This window comes from Hyla sarda, chromosome 6, assembly GCF_029499605.1.
Source record: "Hyla sarda isolate aHylSar1 chromosome 6, aHylSar1.hap1, whole genome shotgun sequence".
Classification (NCBI taxonomy): Eukaryota; Metazoa; Chordata; class Amphibia; order Anura; family Hylidae; genus Hyla; species Hyla sarda.
The window spans coordinates 276771488-276792352 of record NC_079194.1 but is presented as its reverse complement, the minus strand read 5'-3'; the positions used below and the strand labels follow the sequence as shown (position 1 = coordinate 276792352).

Here is a 20865-nt window from a genome sequence, read left to right as displayed (position 1 = left end):
TTCGCTAGCTGTACATAACACTGCTTATCATTGAGAATATTTAAACACATTGCCCTGTATTCCTCCACTAATTAAACATAGCTTTTAATGTGCACATCTAAAGATGTACAAAATTGACAAGTATCTAAAAGTAGAAAAAATATTATAAGGCTGCCATCAGTATCCTACCATACAAGTGTATATTAAGCAGAGCGCGTCGTCTCTCTAGGTAGGAGGCTCAGTTACTGTTGCGGAACCACTGACACCTCCTGGAGGAGAGTGTCTCAATGTTCGTAGCATTTCTTAAGGAAAGGAAACATTCACAATTTAAGAGGGATTTACAAGACTTTAAAACGAAACAAGAGTATAAAATCTTGAGGCAATCTCACTCACAAGCACAAGAAACAGATCTGTCATCCTCTGAATGTGAGGAGTCAGATGTGGAGAGAAATTCCAACCCTCACCAGTCATATAGGTGAGGTAGAGGTAGGAGTTATAATAGAGGGAGACCAAGAGGACCACGCAGAGGGACTAGTTTTTTTTTAGATCACCCCCCCCCCCCGAGCATGATCAATTATACATTGAGGAGCACGAGACCGACATAGAAGATATAAGTAATACTGAGGTGGATAGTGACCAACTACAGGTCATCAATTTTACAGACAAACATTTGACAACAGCAGAAATGAATGTACTGGCAAGAGGTCTGTCCTTTGTCCCCACTGTTAAATTAAATCCATTTGTGTGGACAAAGGACAAAGAAAACTGAAATGGAGAAAGTGCTTTTCGTTACGTGACCAGAGGGAGGGTCTCAATTTGGGGATTGATAGAGATGATATGTCCCTTTTTAGGGACCTCCAAGATCTGAACCAGGTTGGTGATAGAGTTGAGGGTCAGGGACCCTTTACATCATAGTTACATAGTTAGTACAGTCGAAAAAAGACATATGTCCATCAAGTTCAACCAGGGAATTAAGGGGTAGGGGTGTGGCGCGATATTGGGGAAGGGATGGGATTTTATATTTCTTTATAAGCATTAATGTTATTTTGTTCCAGGAATGTATCTAATCATGTTTTAAAGCTGTTAATTTTTCCTGCTGTGACTAGTTCTTGAGGTAGACTGAAGTTCACAGTTCTCATGGTAAAGAAGGTGTGTCGCCCCTTGAGACTAAACTTTTTCTTCTCCAGACGGAGGGAGTGCCCCCTCGTCCTTTGGGAGGGTTTAACCTGGAACAGTTTTTCTCCATATTTTTTGTATGGGCCATTAATATACTTATATACGTTTATCATATCCCCCCTTAAACGTCTATTCTCAAGACTAAACAATTGTAACTCCTTTAATCGCTCCTCATAGCTAAGATGTTCCATGCCCCATATTAGTTTAGTCGCGCGTCTCTGCACCCTTTCCAGCTCCACAGTGTCCCTTTTATGGACAGGTGACCAAAACTGAACAGCATATTCCAGGTGAGGCCGTACCAATGCTTTATAAAGGGGGAGTATTATGTCCCTGTCCCTCGAGTCCATGTCTCTTTTGATACATGACAATATCCTGCTGGCTTTGGAAGCAGCAGCCTGACATTGCATGCTATTCTGTAGTCTGTGATCTACAAGTACACCCAGATCCTTCTCTACCAGTGACTCTGTCAGTTTAATCCCCCCTAAGACATACGACGCATGCAGGTTATTAGTACCCAGATGCATAACTTTACATTTATCCACTACATAAAAAAAAAGTAAAAAGACTCCTCCCCTTGGGAGATTACTCCAATATTGACATCTTTGTGGAGACAGTTACACAGGCATTCAGATCACTTAGTTCCAAGACAGTTGGACAACAAAATCTGAGTTTTGAGGAAAGAGAAGCATTAGTGGCCCTTGAAAGGGAGGAATACAGGGCAATGTGTTTAAATATTCTCAATGATAAGCAGTGTTATGTACAGCTAGCGAATAACCCCACTAGGCAATTTGGTGAAGAATTGCAGACCATTCTAGATTGTGCCCTCTCTGCTAAATTAATTGATAGAACAGAGTATGATTATTTAAGACCGCAGTCTCCAAGAATGGCCTGTTTCTATGCCACCCCCAAGATACACAAGGGGTATCCCCCATTGCGCGGTAGACCTATCGTGTCAGGCATAGACAATTTGACCCAGGGGCCGAGCCAATATGTTGACTCGGTGCTCAGGCCATTTGTCTATGCCTTACCACCCTACGTACGTGACAAGACGGATGTTTTGAAACAGATTGAAGATTTAAGATTGGAGGAGGGAGCCTTCTTGGCATCCTTGGATGTAGAAGCGCTCTATTCCTCCATCCCTCATGATAAGGGACTGGGCGCAGTGGAACATTTTCTACGCAGTAGAGGGATACAATATGTGGAACACAATCACCTGGTACTTCAACTTCTGCAATTTGTCATGACTAAGAGTTATTTTTATTAGTTTGAGGGGCGGTCCTTCCACCAGCAGCGAGGTACAGCGATGGGGAGCCCATGCGCTCGGCTGGTGGGAGGACCAATTTTTATTTTGTGAGGATATGTCATCTTGGACGAGCCATATTTTATTATGGCTTCGTTATATAGATGACGTGTTTATGATTTGGAACTCGAATGAAGATGAATTCCACAGATTTGTCAAACAGATTAATCAGAATTACCTGGGGCTTATATTTACTAGCAAAATTCATAAATCTCAACTTGAGTTTTTGGATCTGAAAATTCAGGTCCTTTTGGATGGTTCTATTCACACTACGGTGCATAGGAAAGAGACAGCCACAAATACCCTGCTTCAGTGGGACAGCTGTCATCCTCTCCCACTGAAGTAGGGTATACCAACAGGGCAATACCTGCGAATGCGTAGGAATTGCTCTACGATTGAGGAATTTCAGAAAAAGGCAGATGAGCTACGTATTAGATTACGAGCAAGAGGATATCCAAACAAAGTCCTCAAGAGAGCATATAAATGAGCCCTTAGTTCCCAAAGGACACAATTATTAACTCCTAAAAGGTAGGAATACAGAAGAACAACTAAGCAGAGTTATTGGGACCTTCGATGAAAAGGCTGTAGAAGTTAAAAATATCCTGAGCACTTACTGGACCATTCTAACTACAGATAAGCAGTTAAAAGACCTGATCCCCCAATATACCTCTAATTACTTATAGAAGAGGACGGAACTTAAAAGACAGACTGACTCATAGTAATTTTGAGCCAGATCCATCCAAGGATGGGTGGCTCATGTCAAACAAACCACAAGGAACTTTTCCATGTGGGAGATGTAACATCTGCCCTCACATTATTAAGATTAACACATTTATGAGTATCACTACACAACAAACATACATGAATAGGCATTTTGCGAATTGTGAGACGAGGGGAGTGATATATCTCCTTATCTGTGGGTGTCTTTTGAACTATGTGGGGAAGACTTTCATGCCCCTTAAAAAACGCCTGCAGGAACATTTAGGTGATATAAGGCACTCAAGAGATACCCCAGTGGTTAAACACTTTGCAGAATGTCATTCTAGCAATAGTGAGAGCCAGAGAGTACAGGTCATTGAGGTCATACCACCCACCAGGAGAAAAGGGTGTTGGGATAAGATTCTGATTCAACGTGAAGCAGAATGGACATTCAGGCTTGAATGTGTTAAACCATATGGCCTCAATGATTTTATATCCTATGCATGCTTTATCGATTAAAATTGTGGCTGTATATTGTGGCTTAAAATAAATTATGTAAGAGTAGTAAGTCAGTATGTGCCTTAAAATTAACATCACAGCCTATTCAAGTTTAATCTCAGGTTACTTATACATACTGGTAAAATCGTGCCTGAATACTGGATGAGACTTCTTTACTTTTTGTCAAAGAAATTGATATGAATATTCATTACACCCGTTGTCCATCTCCTCTGCCCATCATATATAGGTATGAGGTTCTAAGTTACCCACTGAGAGCGCACCTAGTTCCTTCGGTCCTCGACAAATCGTATCAGTGGTGTGCATAGCTAGCCACTCCCAGTGACGTGGCACACTGCTGATTGGAGCCTCGGACCGCGGGAACAGGTGAATGCAGGTATATTAGTTTGTAGTGTTTGTTAGTTCAGCACGGCCGCCATCAGAGCCGCATGCGAGGTGCGAAGACTGCACTGTAAGACAGTAAGGAGACCAAGCTTATGAAAGGTTCTTGAGGATATTGAGCGATTGAAACGCATTGGACCCTTTATGGATACGATATGATATTATGGAGCCATCAGCTGTCATGTACCATTATGCAAATGGCCGGACGTGATTCAAGCACCTATGGACACAGCTAAGTGTATATGCAAGCATACCTTAATCAGTACATCCACACTATTATCTGGGGACATTGGAAACCACCTAGTGTGGGAACTATACATATGTATTCCTGAGAATCTACTTGGAGATATAGCCGTGTATCACATTGCAACTTGTACTCACTAACTCGGCAATATAATAATTTATCACACTAGAATATACACTCACAGAGCAATTTTTTGGAGCAACTGATGGATGGCAATATATGCCCAAGTGTGTAATCTGTGAGCTACTATATCGCATAGTGTGAACTATTATCAAAGAAATCTGTGGACTATATACAAGCACACTAGGAGACCAGGCTTGTGTGCTATAATCACCTATGTCAGTGTGAATAATATCAGTCCTAACATGGATAAACTGCCATATTAATACTAACGTATGCTGAACATAAGTGAAGTAAAAAAAATCGCACAGTGTGAACTGGCTACTCAATTCCTCTGATGGGGACATTTAAGAACCTTTATACTATGCCTAAACTGATAATACTGTGCATATACACTATTTAATGCTGTGCTAATATACATCAACTACTGTATGCTGGCTAGATGTCCGTGATAATAACTATGATTCCTGTGAGGACAACTCAATAACTCATAGAAGTTTGACATCTCTAAGTGCATGATCTAGTGGATTGCCATTACTACGAATATATCTTAGCAGTACTGCTGTGTATTATAGCTGACAGAGAGCTACTTGTTTGGAGGCGCGGCTGCGCTATAGTGTGAACTGTGGACTTGATATCTATAGTCCTTATTGATATACTATGAGTTCGCATGTACTGGTGGATTGCACATCGTGGTTCATTTTGGACAGTGGACTGGATTCCTAACTAGCACATTATCTCAGTAGCTCAACATCAGTATTACAAGCGGTTCATTTGGCATACCTGCAAATCACTTTCATGCTCTAGTATGGTGTCTTATATGTCTGACTAACGCGCAATACTGTATGATTGATATGTCCTGTTTGCTCGCACCCCTGTCTGTATATCTGTTGCGGGGCTGTGGACACACAGGAGATGTGAATACATCTATTGGGTAATAGCCTATATTGAGCAAATAGATTTGTTTAGGAATGGTTATTGTTCGCGAACAATGCTCTGTGTGTGTTATCTGCATAGCGGGTTGTCTCTCTTGTGAGTAAATACGGTGAGATGTCAGTGGTTACACAACAGTAACTGAGCCTCCTACCTAGAGAGACGACGCGCTCTGCTTAAGATACACTTGTATGGTAGGATACTGATGGCGGCCTTATAATATTTTTTCTATAATATATTTTTTCTACTTTTAGATACTTGTCAATTTTGTACATCTTTAGATGTGCACATTAAAAGCTATGTTTTAGAGGTTCCCTTCTAGTTTTTTCAGTATTTTAAATATATACCACCACACAATAAATGGATAACACCACCATACTGTACTGAATAAAACCACTATACACAGACCAGTATACTATACAGGATCTGTATACAATATAAGTGATTATATACAGGACCATATGGCGGTAGATAACAGCTGCACACAGGATGTGTATATCATATAAGTGATTACAGTTACATTTTGGGACTCACAATTTCTGATCAGCGGCGTCCTCTTTCCTTTTCTTCTCCATCCAGATAAGACTGCCATGTGGATCTCTTAATATCTGCAGGAAAAACATGTCAGACTCTTCATTTTTCCAGTGCCCTCCCCTCCTCTACACAATCTTTCTATCTATAGGCCCACAAACTGGAATAATGCCCTCCTTGGTCTCCTGCACAGTAAAATGGCAGGTAGGTTGGTTCCAGGTATAGGCAGAGTTACCCCTCCCTATAGGTATAGGCAGAGTTACCCCCCCCCTATAGGTATAGGCAGAGTTACCCCCCCCCTATAGGTATAGGCAGAATTACCCCCCCCCTATAGGTATAGGCAGAGTTACCCCCCCCCTATAGGTATAGGCAGAGTTACCCCCCCCTATAGGTATAGGCAGAGTTACCCCCCCTATAGGTATAGGCAGAGTTACCCCCCCCTATAGGTATAGGCAGAGTTACCCCCCCCTATAGGTATAGGCAGAGTTACCCCCCCCCCTAGAGGTATAGGCAGAGTTACCCCCCCTTTAGGTATAGGCAGAGTTACCCTCCCCCCCTATAGGTATAGGCAGAGTTACCCTCCCCCCCTATAGGTATAGGCAGAGTTACCCCCCCCCCCCCCCTAGAGGTATAGGCAGAGTTACCCCCCCAACAGGTATAGGCAGAGTTACCCCCCCCCCCCCAACAGGTATAGGCAGAGTTACCCCCCCCCCAACAGGTATAGGCAGAGTTACCCCCCCCCCAATAGGTATAGGCAGAGTTACCCCCCCAATAGGTATAGGCAGAGTTACCCCCCCCCAATAGGTATAGGCAGAGTTACCCCCCCCCCAATAGGTATAGGCAGAGTTACCCCCCCCAATAGGTATAGGCAGAGTTACCCCCCCCCCCAATAGGTATAGGTAGAGTTACCCCCCCCCCAATAGGTATAGGCAGAGTTACCCCCCCCACCAATAGGTATAGGCAGAGTTACCCCCCCCCCAATAGGTATAGGCAGAGTTACCCCCCCCCCCCCAACAGGTATAGGCAGAGTTACCCCCCCCCCTCTCTCTTTCCCATAGGTATATGCAGAGTTAAGGGGAAAAAAGAAAAAGAAAAAAAAAAACTGGAAAAAAAAATGTGATGCTCATCTGATGTCCCACGCAGCGATCTCCTCAGCAGCAGGGGCCCGCATCTTCTCCCCTCCACAGTACAAGCGCAGAGTGACATCAGCAGCGCCTGTACTGCGTGCTGCGTGAGGACATCAGATGAACATCACATTTTTTTTTCCAGTTTTTTTTTTCTTTTTCTGAGGCTCCTCTGTGTAGCTGCAGATGCGGCTCAGACAGAAGGGACGCCTTCTCCTGTATGTGCGTGTATCGCGCATACAGGAGAAGGCAGCGCTGTCTGCTGGGGTTCTGGGACGAGCGTCCTGGATCCTTAGTAGCAGCAGTGGGCCCTTAATCCGGCCGGATGGGGTCTAGTTCCTGCGGGCAGTGAGCGGGGTCGTCAATGGAGCCCGGGCCTCCCAGGACACCGAGCCCCGTACGAGGGTACTGCCTGTACCCCCCCTGATGGTGTCCCTGGCTAAGGGTGATCAACAGCATAAAATCGCATACAATGGAGCATGCCTGCAACAGACTACAAGTGCCACAATGGTATCCTACACCAGATAGACGGTGTGGATGTGTAACAATTAGAATAATACAAGAATTTAGGTGCACTGCTGTGGGATATGTGAACAATGACATATGGCTAACCCTCAACACTGGTGTTAAAATTGAGACATTAGCCAGTATATCCTTATATGAAGGACAGACCTAAGCCCGCACACCAATGCCAAGGTTTCTCAAGTGGCACGGGACCTAACACTAATCTACCTGTGCCTGATAAGCAAAACCATGGGCGAGTGGGCAATTACAGCAGAATTAGACCGACTCACAGCCTCCTCCCAGACACCCTCCAGTGTAGCTGAGCACACATACAATGGGAGGAGGGAGACTGACTATAAGCCCCACCCAAGTTTGCTGATATAGTTGCTGGCCTCACAGGTGGACCTTAATGCTGCTTAGAATAGTAATAAAGGTGCATTAAATGTGTAGTTTTTGCATCTCCAAGTATAAAATTTAGACAAAAAAAGAGAGCAACTGGCAGGCAGGAGGTGCTCAACCCCAAATGCAGTTGTGCATATATACTGAGGGAACAGATCCTGCCCTTGTGGTATGTTGCTAAGGGATATCACCAGCATAAAATGCATACAATGGAGGATGCCTGCAACAGACTAAGTTTCTACTTTTTTTTTTTGTCCTGCGTTTTTTGGACTGAAAAAAACGCCTGAAATGTCCTGCGTCTGGCGTTTTTTCTGGTGTTTTTTCATTTGTGTGGGAATTGCACCTTGGTATTTTTTTTTTTTGGTACCCAAAAAAAAAAGTTTGCAGTAGTGATGGAAATTTTTTTTTTAACAAAATGTATATATTTTATTTAAAAAAAAATAATTAATTGTTAATAAAGTGTGTGTTTCACTTTTCTCTATTTTTTTTTAAATTTTTTAGGTAGTACTACTACTCCCAGCAGACTGTTCCATGATGGGAGTAGTAGTACCTGTACTAATAGACATATCGCCCCGGGTGTCAGTCCTGACACCTGATGCGATCGTCCATAATATAGCAGAGAGGTGAAGCGGCTCTATACAGTGCTCACATCTCTGCACTATACTCCGGCCAGTGATGTCAATAGAACATCACTCATTCATATTTCCCACCAGAGGGGTGATTGGCCGGATGGTGGCAGCCAATCACAGCTCTCAGAGGGAAATATGAATGAGTGATGTTCTATTCATAGCAACCAATCAGATCGCTTCTTTCACTTTGCAGAGGCCTTGCTAAAAATGAAAGAAGCGATCTGATTGATTAGTTGCTATGGGCAACTCAGGAACTTTTCCTCTGTACAGGTTTTGATAAATCTCCCCCCATTGAAATATATATATATATATATATATATATATATATATATAATTTTTTTTTTTTGCCTTACATTTTATGGTAAAATAAGCAATGTCATTACAAAGTGCAGTTGGTGACATACAAAAAACAAGCCTCATATGGGTGTATAGGTGGAAAATTAAAATTAAATTAGAAGGCGAGGAGGAAAAAACAAAACCGCCCCCCAAAAATTGGCCCGGTCTTTAAGGGGTTAATGTATACGTTAAACTGACAGCAATAACACAATGTGAACACGCCACTGTATTATTATTGTTAGTTTAAGGTAATACATGAAAGTAAATAAGAAACTATGAGAGTCACGGAGGAGAGAGGCTTAGGAAGCTGAGGTGTGAGGGGCCGGGTGACCTCCAGTGAGGTGGTGATGCCTGGGACCCCCAGTTATTTCACAGATAAGACTGCTACATGGGTTCTGGCAAAGGTACAACAGCGCCCCTGACAGGATACTGCCTGCATGTGTCTCTACACTCTGCCCAGCCCCAGATGTCACATGTATCACCGTGACGACTAACCGCTCCTAACTTTACCCTCAACAAACATGTCGCCCGCGAGCTCTACGTCACGCGGTAGCGCCGCCTCTTCCGCTCGTCGCTTTCCGATTGCGTAGACTTTTTGCGACTCTGCACACCAGACGCAATCGCTGGTAAAGCCGAAACATGGCGGAAATTATAGACGGTGAGTGAAAAATACGGTGTGTGAGCGGGTAAACGTGTGCCCGCCGGAGAGCGACCATTGTAACTGTGCGGAGGAGAGCGCTGTCTGCCACCGGCGTACATACCGGCACACTGTATGGTGCAGAGCAGGCCGCAGGGCACCGGCACTGCTCCCCCCCTTAAGTATAATAGTATTGTCGGTGTAAATAAAGTTCTATTCCGCGTATTAGATTCTTGGGCTGTACCAACATCATTATGGGGGGAGGGGGATGCTGCTTTAATTTTCCAAAGATTCCCTGGAACAAGCAGAACAATTTCCATCCAAGGCTTCTCCAGCCCATGACATGAATGTGACCTGGCTGTCTGGGCATGCTGGAAGTTGTGGTTTTGCAACAGCTGGAGGCACTCCGGTTGGAAACACTGCTGAATGGAACGCAGTGGTGAACAGTGTTTAGATGACTGGATACACTAGTCTAGTTAGTGAGCTATATTTACCCGTGTCTGATGGAGAATATGTCTGCACTTTGTTGATCTCAGGCCGCCAATGTCACATATACAGTGGTGGTGTTGTCATTAGAGATGAGCGAATTTACAGTAAATTCGATTCGTCATGAACTTCTCGGCTCGGCAGTTGATGACTTTTCCTGCATAAATTAGTTCAGCTTTCAGGTGTTCCTGTGGGCTGGAAAAGGTGGATACAGTCCTAGGAGACTCTTTCCTAGGACTGTATCCACCTTTTCCAGCCCACCGGAGCACCTGAAAGCTGAACTAATTTACGCAGGAAAAGGCATTAACTGCCGAGCCGAGAAGTTCGTGAGAAATCGAATTTACTGTAAGTTCGCTCATCTCTAGTTGTCATTTTAGGCTGAGTTCACATCACGTTTTTGCCATACTGTTTTCAATTGGTTTTTCTAAAGAAAACCGAATGGCAAAAAAAAAACCTATGGAACAGTATGGGAAAAAGAAAACCATATGCGTTTTTAAACAGTATACTGTTTTTTAAAAGTGCATACAGTTCCGTCCGTTTTTATCGAAACAAAAACCCATACATTTTTGAAAATGTTTGTCCATTTTTAATGGGAGGGCTGTTGAGTGGGGACTTTAGGATGGAAATGCGCATGTGCAAAGTAAAAACCGTATGCGTTTTCCCGTATGGAACCGTATACATGTGCGTTTCCCATTGATGTCCATGTTTAAAAAAAAAAAAAAAAACATATGCGGTTGCAGTACGGTTTTTAAACCGGAATCAAAACCGCGGTTGACCACGATTTTGTCTCCGGTTTAAAAACTGTACTGCAACCGCATACGTTTTTTTTTTTACATGGACGTCACTGGGAAATGCACATGTATACGGTTCCATACGGGAAAACGTATACGGTTTTTGCACATGCGCATTTGCATCCTAAAGTCCCCACCCAAGACCCCTCCCATTAAAAATGGACAAAATTTTAAAAAACGTATGTTTTTTTTTTTTCTATAAAAATGGACAGAACTGTATGCACTTTTAAAACCAGGATACTGTTTAAAAACGCATACGGTTTACTTTTTCCCATACTGTTCCATCCGTTTTTTTGCCATACGGTTTTCTTTAGAAAAGCGGATTGAAAACAGTATGGCAAAAACTCCTTACCCAGACCATGTTATTTCTGGTAAAGCAGCTTAGTTGGTCCAGTCCACACATGAGATTCCATCCTTCCCCAAGTGCGGCTCTTGCCCACCGGGCAGTGTTTCCCAACCAGGTTGCCTCCAGCTGTTGCAAAACTACAACTCCCGGGCATGCTGGGAGTTGTAGTTTTGCAACATCTGGAGGTCCGCAGGTTGAAGACCACTGCTGTATAGTATTCATACTGTTACTTCTGTTTGGGTCCTTATTGGGTGCTATTTTGTATTAATAAAGATATTGGGGAACATTAATCAAAACCTGTCCAGAGGAAAAGTTGTCCAGTTTCCCATAGCAACCAATCAGCTCGCTTCTTTCATTTTTAACAAGGCCTCTGCAAAATGAAAGAAGAGATCTGATTGGTTGCTATGGGCAACTTTTCCTTTGCACTGGTTTTGATAAATCTCCCCCATTGTGCAAATAAAGGCTACATTTTAAACTTTCTACACCGGTGCCTTGGAGAATCGCCCCAACAAATACCGGGGGCCATTGAGCTGTGCTGTGGACTGATTTCTAAATAATAGATGTGTCATTCACATATATATACAGTGATCCCTCAACATACAATAGTTTCAACATACAATGGTCTTTTCTGGACCATTGTAACTTGAAACCAGACTCAGCATACAATGTACAGACAGTCCAGATCTGCAAAACATGTCAATGTCCGGAAGAACTGACCAATTAGAATGGACATTCACTGGCAAAACCCCTGTATTACTGAAGCGTATACACTGAATTCTTGTCTGGTAGCGCCCCCTACAGTACAAAGAGGTATTACATGTTCTGTACTCTTTACCTGTATTACTGAAGCGTATGCACTGACTGGTGTCTGGTAGCGCCCCCTACAGTACAGAGAGGTATTACATGTTCTGTACTCTTTACCTGTATTACTGAAGTGTATGCACTGACTGGTGTCTGGTAGCGCCCCTTCAGTACAGGGTGGTATTACATGTTCTTTACTCTTTACCTGTGCCCGGGTTAGCTGCTCCTTTGGACAACAGGTGAGGGCGGCTCCATATTACTTTTTTGGGAAACTGTGTGTACTGTACAGGACTTTGAAGAAGCTCCTGTCCTCTACATCGACCAGTGTTTTGCCAGCAGGGTGCCCCCAGCTGTTGCAAAACTACAACTCCCAGCGTGCCCGGACAGCCTTTGGCTGTCCGGGCATGCTGGGAATTGTAGTTTTGCAACAGCTGGAGGCTCCCTGCTTGGGAAACACTGACATAGACAGTGATTTACAGCTCCCAGCAGATCTTTCTTACCTTTTATGAAAGGATTTGCTTTATCTATATTAGTTATTTACTTATTTTTCTTTAATTCTCACTTTTTCCTATCTTTTGGATGACATTTTGGGTCTTCAGAACCAATTACCAGGTTTCCATAAAGTTCTGGTCTCAACATACAATGGTCGTCCCGGAACCAATTAATATTGTAATTTGAGGGACCACTGTATATATATTCACACAGTGTATTTTTGGTTGCGTTAGTAGCCGTGAAAAGAAAAACAATATTTTTTTTCTAAACAAGGATGTCTATTCCCATTTTACAGTTGTTATTCCAGCTGTTATTTCTTACTTATGGTCCCCAATAATGAACATGCTTGTTATTTTTAATGGCCATTTTAAAAAAAATTATTTTCATACAGTTTCCACTTTTTCATAGACTTTCATACAACAGCTCTGCCTGTGCAGTCTGCGCGTGCGCCAGAAACAACCACCAGGGGGTGTATGCGCAGATTGCACTGCTGGCAGCTGAATAGTGTGGGATGTCAATCACTCGGCTGTGACATGGTGCTGACAGATGCTCTTTTATAGGGGAATTTTCATCATCTATTGTTACGGCATATTGCTAAGATGTATACAATATTCAGATTTTTAGGGTTTAAAGGGGTACTCAGCTGCCCCAGTGTTGAGAACATTTTATTGAGGGGTGTGGTGGTGTGATGTCACGAGGGGCGTGGCGGTGATGTCACGACCCCGCCACCCGCACCCAGTGTTCTAAATGAACTCTGGGTGCTGCACAGAGAATGCAGGGGTCCCAGCGGTGGGACCCCTCGATCAGACATCTTATCTGTCTAGGGGCGGAGTACCGCTTTAACCCCTATTCATATGCTAATATCTATGCTTCAGGACTCCAGCTGTTTAGACAACTGCATCACATCGCAAAGGTCTGTGTTATAGTTTCATGTCAGTGAATGGGAGCTGAGCTGCAGTAAGGCTGGGTTCACACCACGTTTTTGCAATACAGATCCCGCATCAGGTTTTTCGATCAAAAACTGATTCCTCAAAACCTGACTAAACTGTATATCAAAACGTGTACAAATTTTAATCCATATACGGTTTGAAAAATTATGTCTGGTTGCATCCGTTTTTTAAGGGAAAAATATGTATACGTTTTTAACTTTTTCACTCCATTATGAATAACGTTTCACTTGTTTGATTGAAATTCCAAGAAAAAAAGCTGTGCAAAGTCAAAAACCGTATGGTGGAAACTAGGGATAGACCGATTATCGGTTTTGCCGATATTATCGGCCGATATTCACAATTTTGGATGTTATCGGTATTGCCTTGCTGATAATCCGATAATGCCCCGCACTGCCCCCACCGTACCGCGCCGCACATCCCCCCCCCCCCCACCGCGCCGCACCGCAAATCACCCCCCACTGCCGCACCGCCCCGGCCGCTGCCCCATTGCCTCCCCCATCCCCAGTTTTATAATTACCTGTTCCCGGGGTCCACACTATTTCTGGCTCCTGCATGTCCTGTGTTACGCTGTGCACTGCGCAGCGCAATGACGAGTGACGTCCTCGACGTCACTCGTCTCAGGAGGATGGCGCCGGAGACAGAAGTAGAGTGGACCCTGGGAACAGGTAATTATAAAACTGGGAATGGGGGAGGCAATGGGGCAGCGGCGGCGGTCTCTGGCCGGAGGGGTGCGGGGGGGGGGGGGGGGTATGGAGGTGCGGTGCGTCGGGTGGTGTCGCCGGGGGGGGATAAATGGCCGTTAACTTATACCGGAATATTGGTATAAGTTATCGGCTATCAGCCCTAACCTCCACAGAATATCGGTATCGGCCCTAAAAAACGATATCAGTCGATCCCTAGTGGAAACCAGATGGAACTGTACGCACATACGCTTCTGCATGCTTCCCATTGACTCCCATATTTAAAAAAAATAAATATATATATATATATATATATATATATATATATATATATATATATATACGTTTCAATACGGTTTTTCACCCGGACCAAATACTGTGGTAGGCTACGGTTTTGGGTACGGGAAAAAAAAACCTTACAAAACCGTACAGGATGCAAAACAGACACAACCGTTTGCATCATTTGGCATACAGTTTTCAATACGGTTCCGTACGGTTTTCAAATTGAAAACAAATACGGAGCGGTATTGCAGAAACAAGGTGTAAACCCAGCACTATGCATTGTATGGAGCTGGCTGCTTCTGGTTCTATTCTCTGTGTATGCCGGTGTCAAGGCTTTACCAAAAAGCTGATTTGAGGTGTCTTGAGTGTTGGATCCCCATGATCCAATATTGATGACCGATCCCAAGGATAGGCTATTAGTAAATCTTATCTGGAAAAACCATTTACCCAGTGCTGCAGCCTCTTTACTTTAAGAATCTGAAGGCCTCCGGGCAGGTGGGTCCTCACTGATTCTAAGCTTATGCCGTCTCTTTAGAGGAAATACCCCTCTAATGATAAAATATATACGACTTGTCAGTAGACTGCGTCACAGCTTCACCCTCTCTTTGGCCTCTGTTTTGGTGTTTTGGATGTTTTGTTTACTACAACTGAAAGTCACATAGTTGTAGAACATGTACCCTATGCAGATCATGTTAGATCCTCTCCTATTTATGTATACAATTGCTAAATCTGTATCCGATCCATAGATGTGTACTGTGTGTGTGAACATTGCTGTCCTTCCTTATCTCACTGTAATTCTTCTCTTTGTAATTTCAGGCAGTAGAGATGATTCGACTGAACATACTGCCACACAGGTAACAATCCAGCAATGTAGAAGAGATAAGCTGAGATGTGTTAAAAGGTAGAGATGAGCGAACTTACAGTAAATTCGATTCGTTACGAACTTCTCGGCTCGGCAGTCGATGACTTTTCCTGCATAAATTAGTTCAGCTTTCAGGTGCTCCCGTGGGCTGGAAAAGGTGGATACAGTCCTAGGAGACTCTTTCCTAGGACTGTATCCACCTTTTCCAGCCCACCGGAGCACCGGAAAGCTGAACTAATTTATGCAGGAAAAGTCATCAACTGCCGAGCCGAGAAGTTCGTGATGAATCGAATTTACTGTAAGTTCGCTCATCTCTATTAAAAGGGTACTCTGGTGAAAAAAATATATATTTCAAATCAACTGGTGCCAGGAAGTTAAACAGATTTGTAAATTACTTCTATTTAAAAATTCTTAAAGGATAACTCTGGTATGTAAAAACGTATCCCCTATCCTAAGGATAGTGAATAAGTGTTAGATCGCGGGGGGTCCGACTGCTGGGGCTCCCCGGGATGTCCCGAACTGCGCCCTATTTCTCACCATGAATGGGGCGTGTTGACTAGGGATCGACCAATATCGATTTTTTTATTACCGATAATATGTGACCTTTCAGGCCACTAGCCGATAACTTATACCGATATTCCGGCTAAGGATAGGGGATACGTTTTTTCATCGCAGAGTTGTACTTTAATCCTTCCAGTACTTATCAGCTGCTGTATGCTCCACAACAAGTTCTTTTCTATTTGAATTTCTTTTGTCTGGTCACAGTGCTCTCTGCTGACACCTCTGTCTGTGTCAGGAGCAAATCCCCATAGCAAACCTCTCCTGGTGGCTTAGACAGAAAAAAACATTTTAAAAGAACTCCCTCTGTAGTATACAGCAGCTAAGTACTGGAAGAATTAAGATTTATAAATAAAAAAAAAATAACATACAAATCTATTTAACTTTCTAGCACCAGTTGATTAAAAAATAAATAAATAAATAAATTCCACCGGAGTACCCTTTTTAAAGGAACTTTCTAGTTTTCAGTACAGCTTGAACCAGAGGATAGTATTTCCTTACCAATTCTGTGTCACCAGCACTCACCTCTTGTAAACTTTTTGTTGCTTATATTGTATATTTTAGGCTATTGATGATGCGGAAATGTCATCCACAAATTCAAGACTGGCCCAGGTGAGCATTTAAAGATCTAAGCAAAATTTCATAGAATGTTCCTTTCAGAGCGGTTTCTCAAATGATTCTATTTACAACTGTTCGCCAGTCAGACACGATCAGGATTGGGCAGAATGTTGGCGATGGGTTGTAAATAGAATTATTTGTGTGATCCATCCATTGCAGTGTAAGGGCTCGTTCACACAATGTTTGTGCTGTCCATTACATGGATACGTCAGCAAAATGTCAAAATGGGGTGCTGGTGTATCCGTGCAGGGACAGGTAAGTGTCCCATTGATTCCACTGGCCTGAACGTAGACAGTGAGTATGTTTGGGTTGTTTCCCAAGCATACATATGTGTTCATCATGGTGGATGCAGGTAAGTCCTCTGCATTGTTTGATTTTCTTGCAGCCCTGGAATTTTGTCATAAGCAAGGGTTGTCTGAGGGCTGGGTTCACATTACGTTTTCTCCCATACGGGAGCGCATACGGCAGGGGGGAGCTAAAACCTCACGTTCCCATATGCCTTCGTATGCGCTCCCGTATGTCATTCATTTCAATGAGCCGGCCGGAGTGAAACGTTCGGTCGGCTCAATTTTGCGCCATATGCGCTTTTACAACCGGACCTAAAACCGTTTGTGACTACAGTTTTAAGTCCGGGGAAAAAGCGCATACAGTGCAAAAATGAGCCGACCGGACTGAACGTTTCACTCCGGCCGGCTCATTGAAGTGAATTACATACGGGAGCGCATACAAAGGCATACAGGAGCGTGAGGTTTTAGCTCCCCCCTGCCGTATGCGCTCCCGTATGGGAGAAAACGTGATGTGAACTCAGCCTAATATGGATAAAATAAATTTTCGTTTTTTTTTTTCATGTCTATTACTGTGTATGATGATTGCCAACTATAGACAACCGATTCTTTGCCATGGTTGAATTTGACGACTTCTCTTTTTAGCAACTCATTCCTCTCTCTTGTGCTGCTTGCAATGTTTTTAGATGGCCGGAATGCCAATGCCCAGTCTGCCAGCTCCTCCACCTCCTCCAGCTATGGGCATTGGATTTCCACTTGGTCTTAATTCTCACCTAACTCCAGACCAAGAAAACGGCAATTCGGCACAGACAGTTCCTCAGCAAAATGATGGACTTCCTAAGGTTAGAAGCCATTTGTTTTCTACATTACAATTTTTGTTATTACAATTATAAAGTTATTTTAGTGTTCCGTCTTATGATTTACTTGAACATTATTCTATCTTATAGGCAACGCTAATTGACCCAGAAACCACCCGATCCCTGCTCATTGGTAGAGGTAAAGTACAACATGCCGTATAACATGGTTGGAAAAAAAATGTTCATGGATTCATAATATAATATTGAGATTAGCTCTGTAGACTGTGTCAAATAGCAGCAAATTTGCAGTCAGATACAGGGATACAGAAGTACCATTTTAACCCCTTAAGGACGACCCATTTTTTTACCTCCATGACCAGGCTCTTATTTTTTATTTGACATGTATCTCTTCAAATGGTAATAACTTTAGAACGCTTTGTCTGAGCTGAGATGTGTTTTTTGTGACATATTGTACTTTATATAACTGGTCCATTTTTGTTGACACGTGCAGCATTTTTTGTGAAAAACTTCAAAATATAGTGAAAAACTGGAAAATTTCTGGCGTGTTTTATTTTTTTATTTTTTATTTTTTTTATGGTGAACACTGTGCAGAAAAAGTGAAATTCTATTTATTCTGTGGGTCAGTACGATTATGGCGATACCCATTTTATATCGCTTTCTATGTTCGTTTTTCCTTTTCTGAGCAAAATAATTTTTCTGCCATTAATTTTCCAACAGCCGTAACTTTTTTATTCTTTGTCAGACACCAAGGGCTTATTTTTTGCGGGATGAGCTGTACTTTTTATTCGTTTCATTTTTGTGCTACCTTTTTGATCATTTTTATTCCACTGTTTGCACCAAATTGGCGAATTTTGCGCTATTTTTTATGTTGCTTTTTTTACGGCGTTCACCATGCGGGATAATTTACATTATAGATTTATAGTAAATGTCATTACGGACGTGGCAATACCTATTATGTGTATGATTTGGGGGTTTTTTTCATCTTTTTTTTGGTGATAATACAGGGCTTTTATTGGGAAATGGGCTCTTTTTTTTTTTTTTTTTTTTTTTTACACTTCATACTTTTATTGAAGAACTTTTTATTAAATTTTTTACAGGTTATACTATGCTACAATACATTTGTACTGCAGCACAGTATGACCTGATGAGCTGCACACACTACAGCCTGTGCAATCCAGCCTCTGACTGGATCTCACAGACTTCCGTAGCAGGCAGAGAGGAGGTCATGATCTGACCTCCTGCTACCATAGCAACCAACGGCGACCTGCGATCTTATCGCGACGCCACCGTTGGTGAACAGGGGGAGAGCGCTCCCCCTGTCAACACCATAGATGCCATGATCAGGATTGATCACGGCATCTAGGGGGTTAATGCTGCCGCGATCACGGCTACGGCAGCTGCAGCGGGACTCCGGCTGTGATTTAACAGTCGGGTCCCGTTGCCGATCTCCTCCGCTTCCTGCGGCAGTGTCGAAGATCGTTAGGACGTATTCATACGTCCAAATGCACAAACGTGTCGGATGCTACGTCCTATAGCGGGAAGGGGTTAACATTTATTTTTTCAGCAATAAAAAAAACGGCCTTTAACAGGCATGAAGTACAAAAATCTTGCTCTTCCAACACTAACTAAACAAAATGTTACCTCTTTGTACATGTGTCCTACAACCAGCCGCTCAACCAAACTCCCAACTCTCATTAGGGGTTCCTCACAGCCTCTCAGCACAGACATGGTTACACCTATTGTAAACCCATTAGTAATTTTAAGCATTTCCTGGATTCCTGATCTCTCACCCAGCTTTCCCTGTATAGGATATGCGCTTCCCAAAATTTGGTATCCTCATACGACAGGCACCTTGGGGAAATAAAGCGATCATTGATGGACATTCTTGTCCCTGTCTCACATATATATATATATATATAATGTAGTACATATTTGTTTCTTCTTCATCTACAGGTAACCTTTCTATTGCTACTAATATCCCACCACTGATGCCATCCATCAATCGCCCACGTGTCAATCAGTCTGGAGATGACTCCAGAGAGGTAAGACCCCCATCTTTGCTTTGGCCTTGTCATTATAAACTATTACCGTATTTTTCGCCGTATAAGACGCACTTTTTCTTCCCCAAAACTGGGGGGGAAAAGTCGGTGCGTCTTATACGGCGAATACACCCCTATCGCGGCGGTCCCTGCGGCCATCAACAGCCGGGTCCCGCGGCTAATACAGGACATCACCGATCGCGGTGATGCCCTGTATTAACCCTTCAGACGCGGCGATCAAAGCTGACAGCCGCGTCTGAAGGGAAAGTGACACTAACCCGGCTGTTCAGTCGGGCTGTTCGGGACCGCCGCGATTTCACCACGGTGGTCCTGAACAGCCCGACTGAATAGCCGGGTTAGTGCTTACAGGACACCGGGAGGGACCTTACCTGCCTCCTCGGTGTCTTCTCCAATCAGGGATCCCCTGTATGGCCGGCGCTCTGTTTCCTCCTCGTCGCGTACGTGCGTCGGCGTGCGTAACGACGTGATGGCGACGGAGAGCGAGGATACCCGGCCGGCAGCAGAGACATTCCGGAGCGACGGGGACACGGCGACAGCGATGGAGCGACATCCAGGGCAGCGGTGACGGGTCCGGAGAGGCGGGGACACGTGAATATTACCTCCTCCTGCAGTGGTCTTCAATCTGCGGACCTCCCGATGTTGCAAAACTACAACTCCCAGCATGCCCGGACAGCCAACGGCTGTCCGGGCATGCTGGGAGTTGTAGTTTTGCAACATCGGGAGGTCCGCAGGTTGAAGACCACTATTGGGTTCAAAATCTTTATTTTTTTAGATTTTGCACCTATAAATTGGGTGCGTCTTATACGCCGGTGCGTCCTATTGGGCGAAAAATACGGCAAGTCTACTAAGTCTGTTGACATTGTTTTTGTCTTGAAGTTGTAAAGCTAGTTCCATGTGTACATCTGTTTTTCCACTTCAGTTAGAAGATTCCTTATCTGGTCCAAAGATTCCACAAGTCCTTGAGAAGATTCTTCAGCTGAAAGAAATTAGACAAGAGGAGATATTTTTGCCAGTGGCCGCAGGTAATGCATCTTATTTGAAACTTTTTTTCATAAGGACAGGCTATGTTCATAAAGCTGGTAAGAATCAGCAGCTCTCACTCTGGTGAACCTGGTTGGTTCATATTTTGTGTAGTTCCCACATTCCCTTTAACTGGTGCCAGAAAGTTAAACAGATTTTTAAATTAGGTAAGAGATTTGGAGAGGCTCTTACCACACTAGGGACCTGCGACCTGAGCTGCTCAAATAACACCTATACCCTCGGTGTCAAACAAATAATACAATAGTAAAGTAAAATTGTAAGTTACTTCTATTAAAAAATCTTAATCCT

The 20865-nt window shown here is 43.4% G+C and overlaps 2 protein-coding genes across 8 annotated transcripts in view; one reads left to right on the top strand and one right to left on the bottom strand.

Annotated features, from left to right (window-relative positions):
- The window catches only part of LOC130277090 (C-factor-like), a 123158-nt gene that overhangs the window by 54135 nt on the left and 48158 nt on the right, over nt 1-20865 (bottom strand). The window contains exon 1 of one of the 7 annotated variants that reach the window (XM_056527397.1): nt 20395-20417. The exons of 1 other annotated variant lie outside the window; for it this stretch is intronic. Coding sequence is in view for 2 of the 6 variants with exons in the window: in XM_056527389.1 (XP_056383364.1) it covers nt 9382-9394 (13 nt within the window). In the remaining 4 variants the exon portion in view is untranslated. Of the gene's footprint in view, nt 1-9381; nt 9430-9632; nt 9674-20394; nt 20418-20865 lie in introns of those variants that run through there. 5 more of the 7 variants (XM_056527386.1, XM_056527387.1, XM_056527389.1 and 2 more) reach the window with 5 other exon arrangements.
- The window catches only part of SF3B2 (splicing factor 3b subunit 2), a 40670-nt gene continuing 29233 nt past the window's right edge, over nt 9429-20865 (top strand). The window contains exons 1-7 of the mRNA XM_056527384.1: nt 9429-9529; nt 15153-15190; nt 16321-16368; nt 17345-17500; nt 17606-17654; nt 19430-19518; nt 20456-20558. Coding sequence (XP_056383359.1) covers nt 9511-9529; nt 15153-15190; nt 16321-16368; nt 17345-17500; nt 17606-17654; nt 19430-19518; nt 20456-20558 — 502 coding nt within the window. The 5' untranslated portion in view covers nt 9429-9510. The remainder of the gene's footprint in view (nt 9530-15152; nt 15191-16320; nt 16369-17344; nt 17501-17605; nt 17655-19429; nt 19519-20455; nt 20559-20865) is intronic.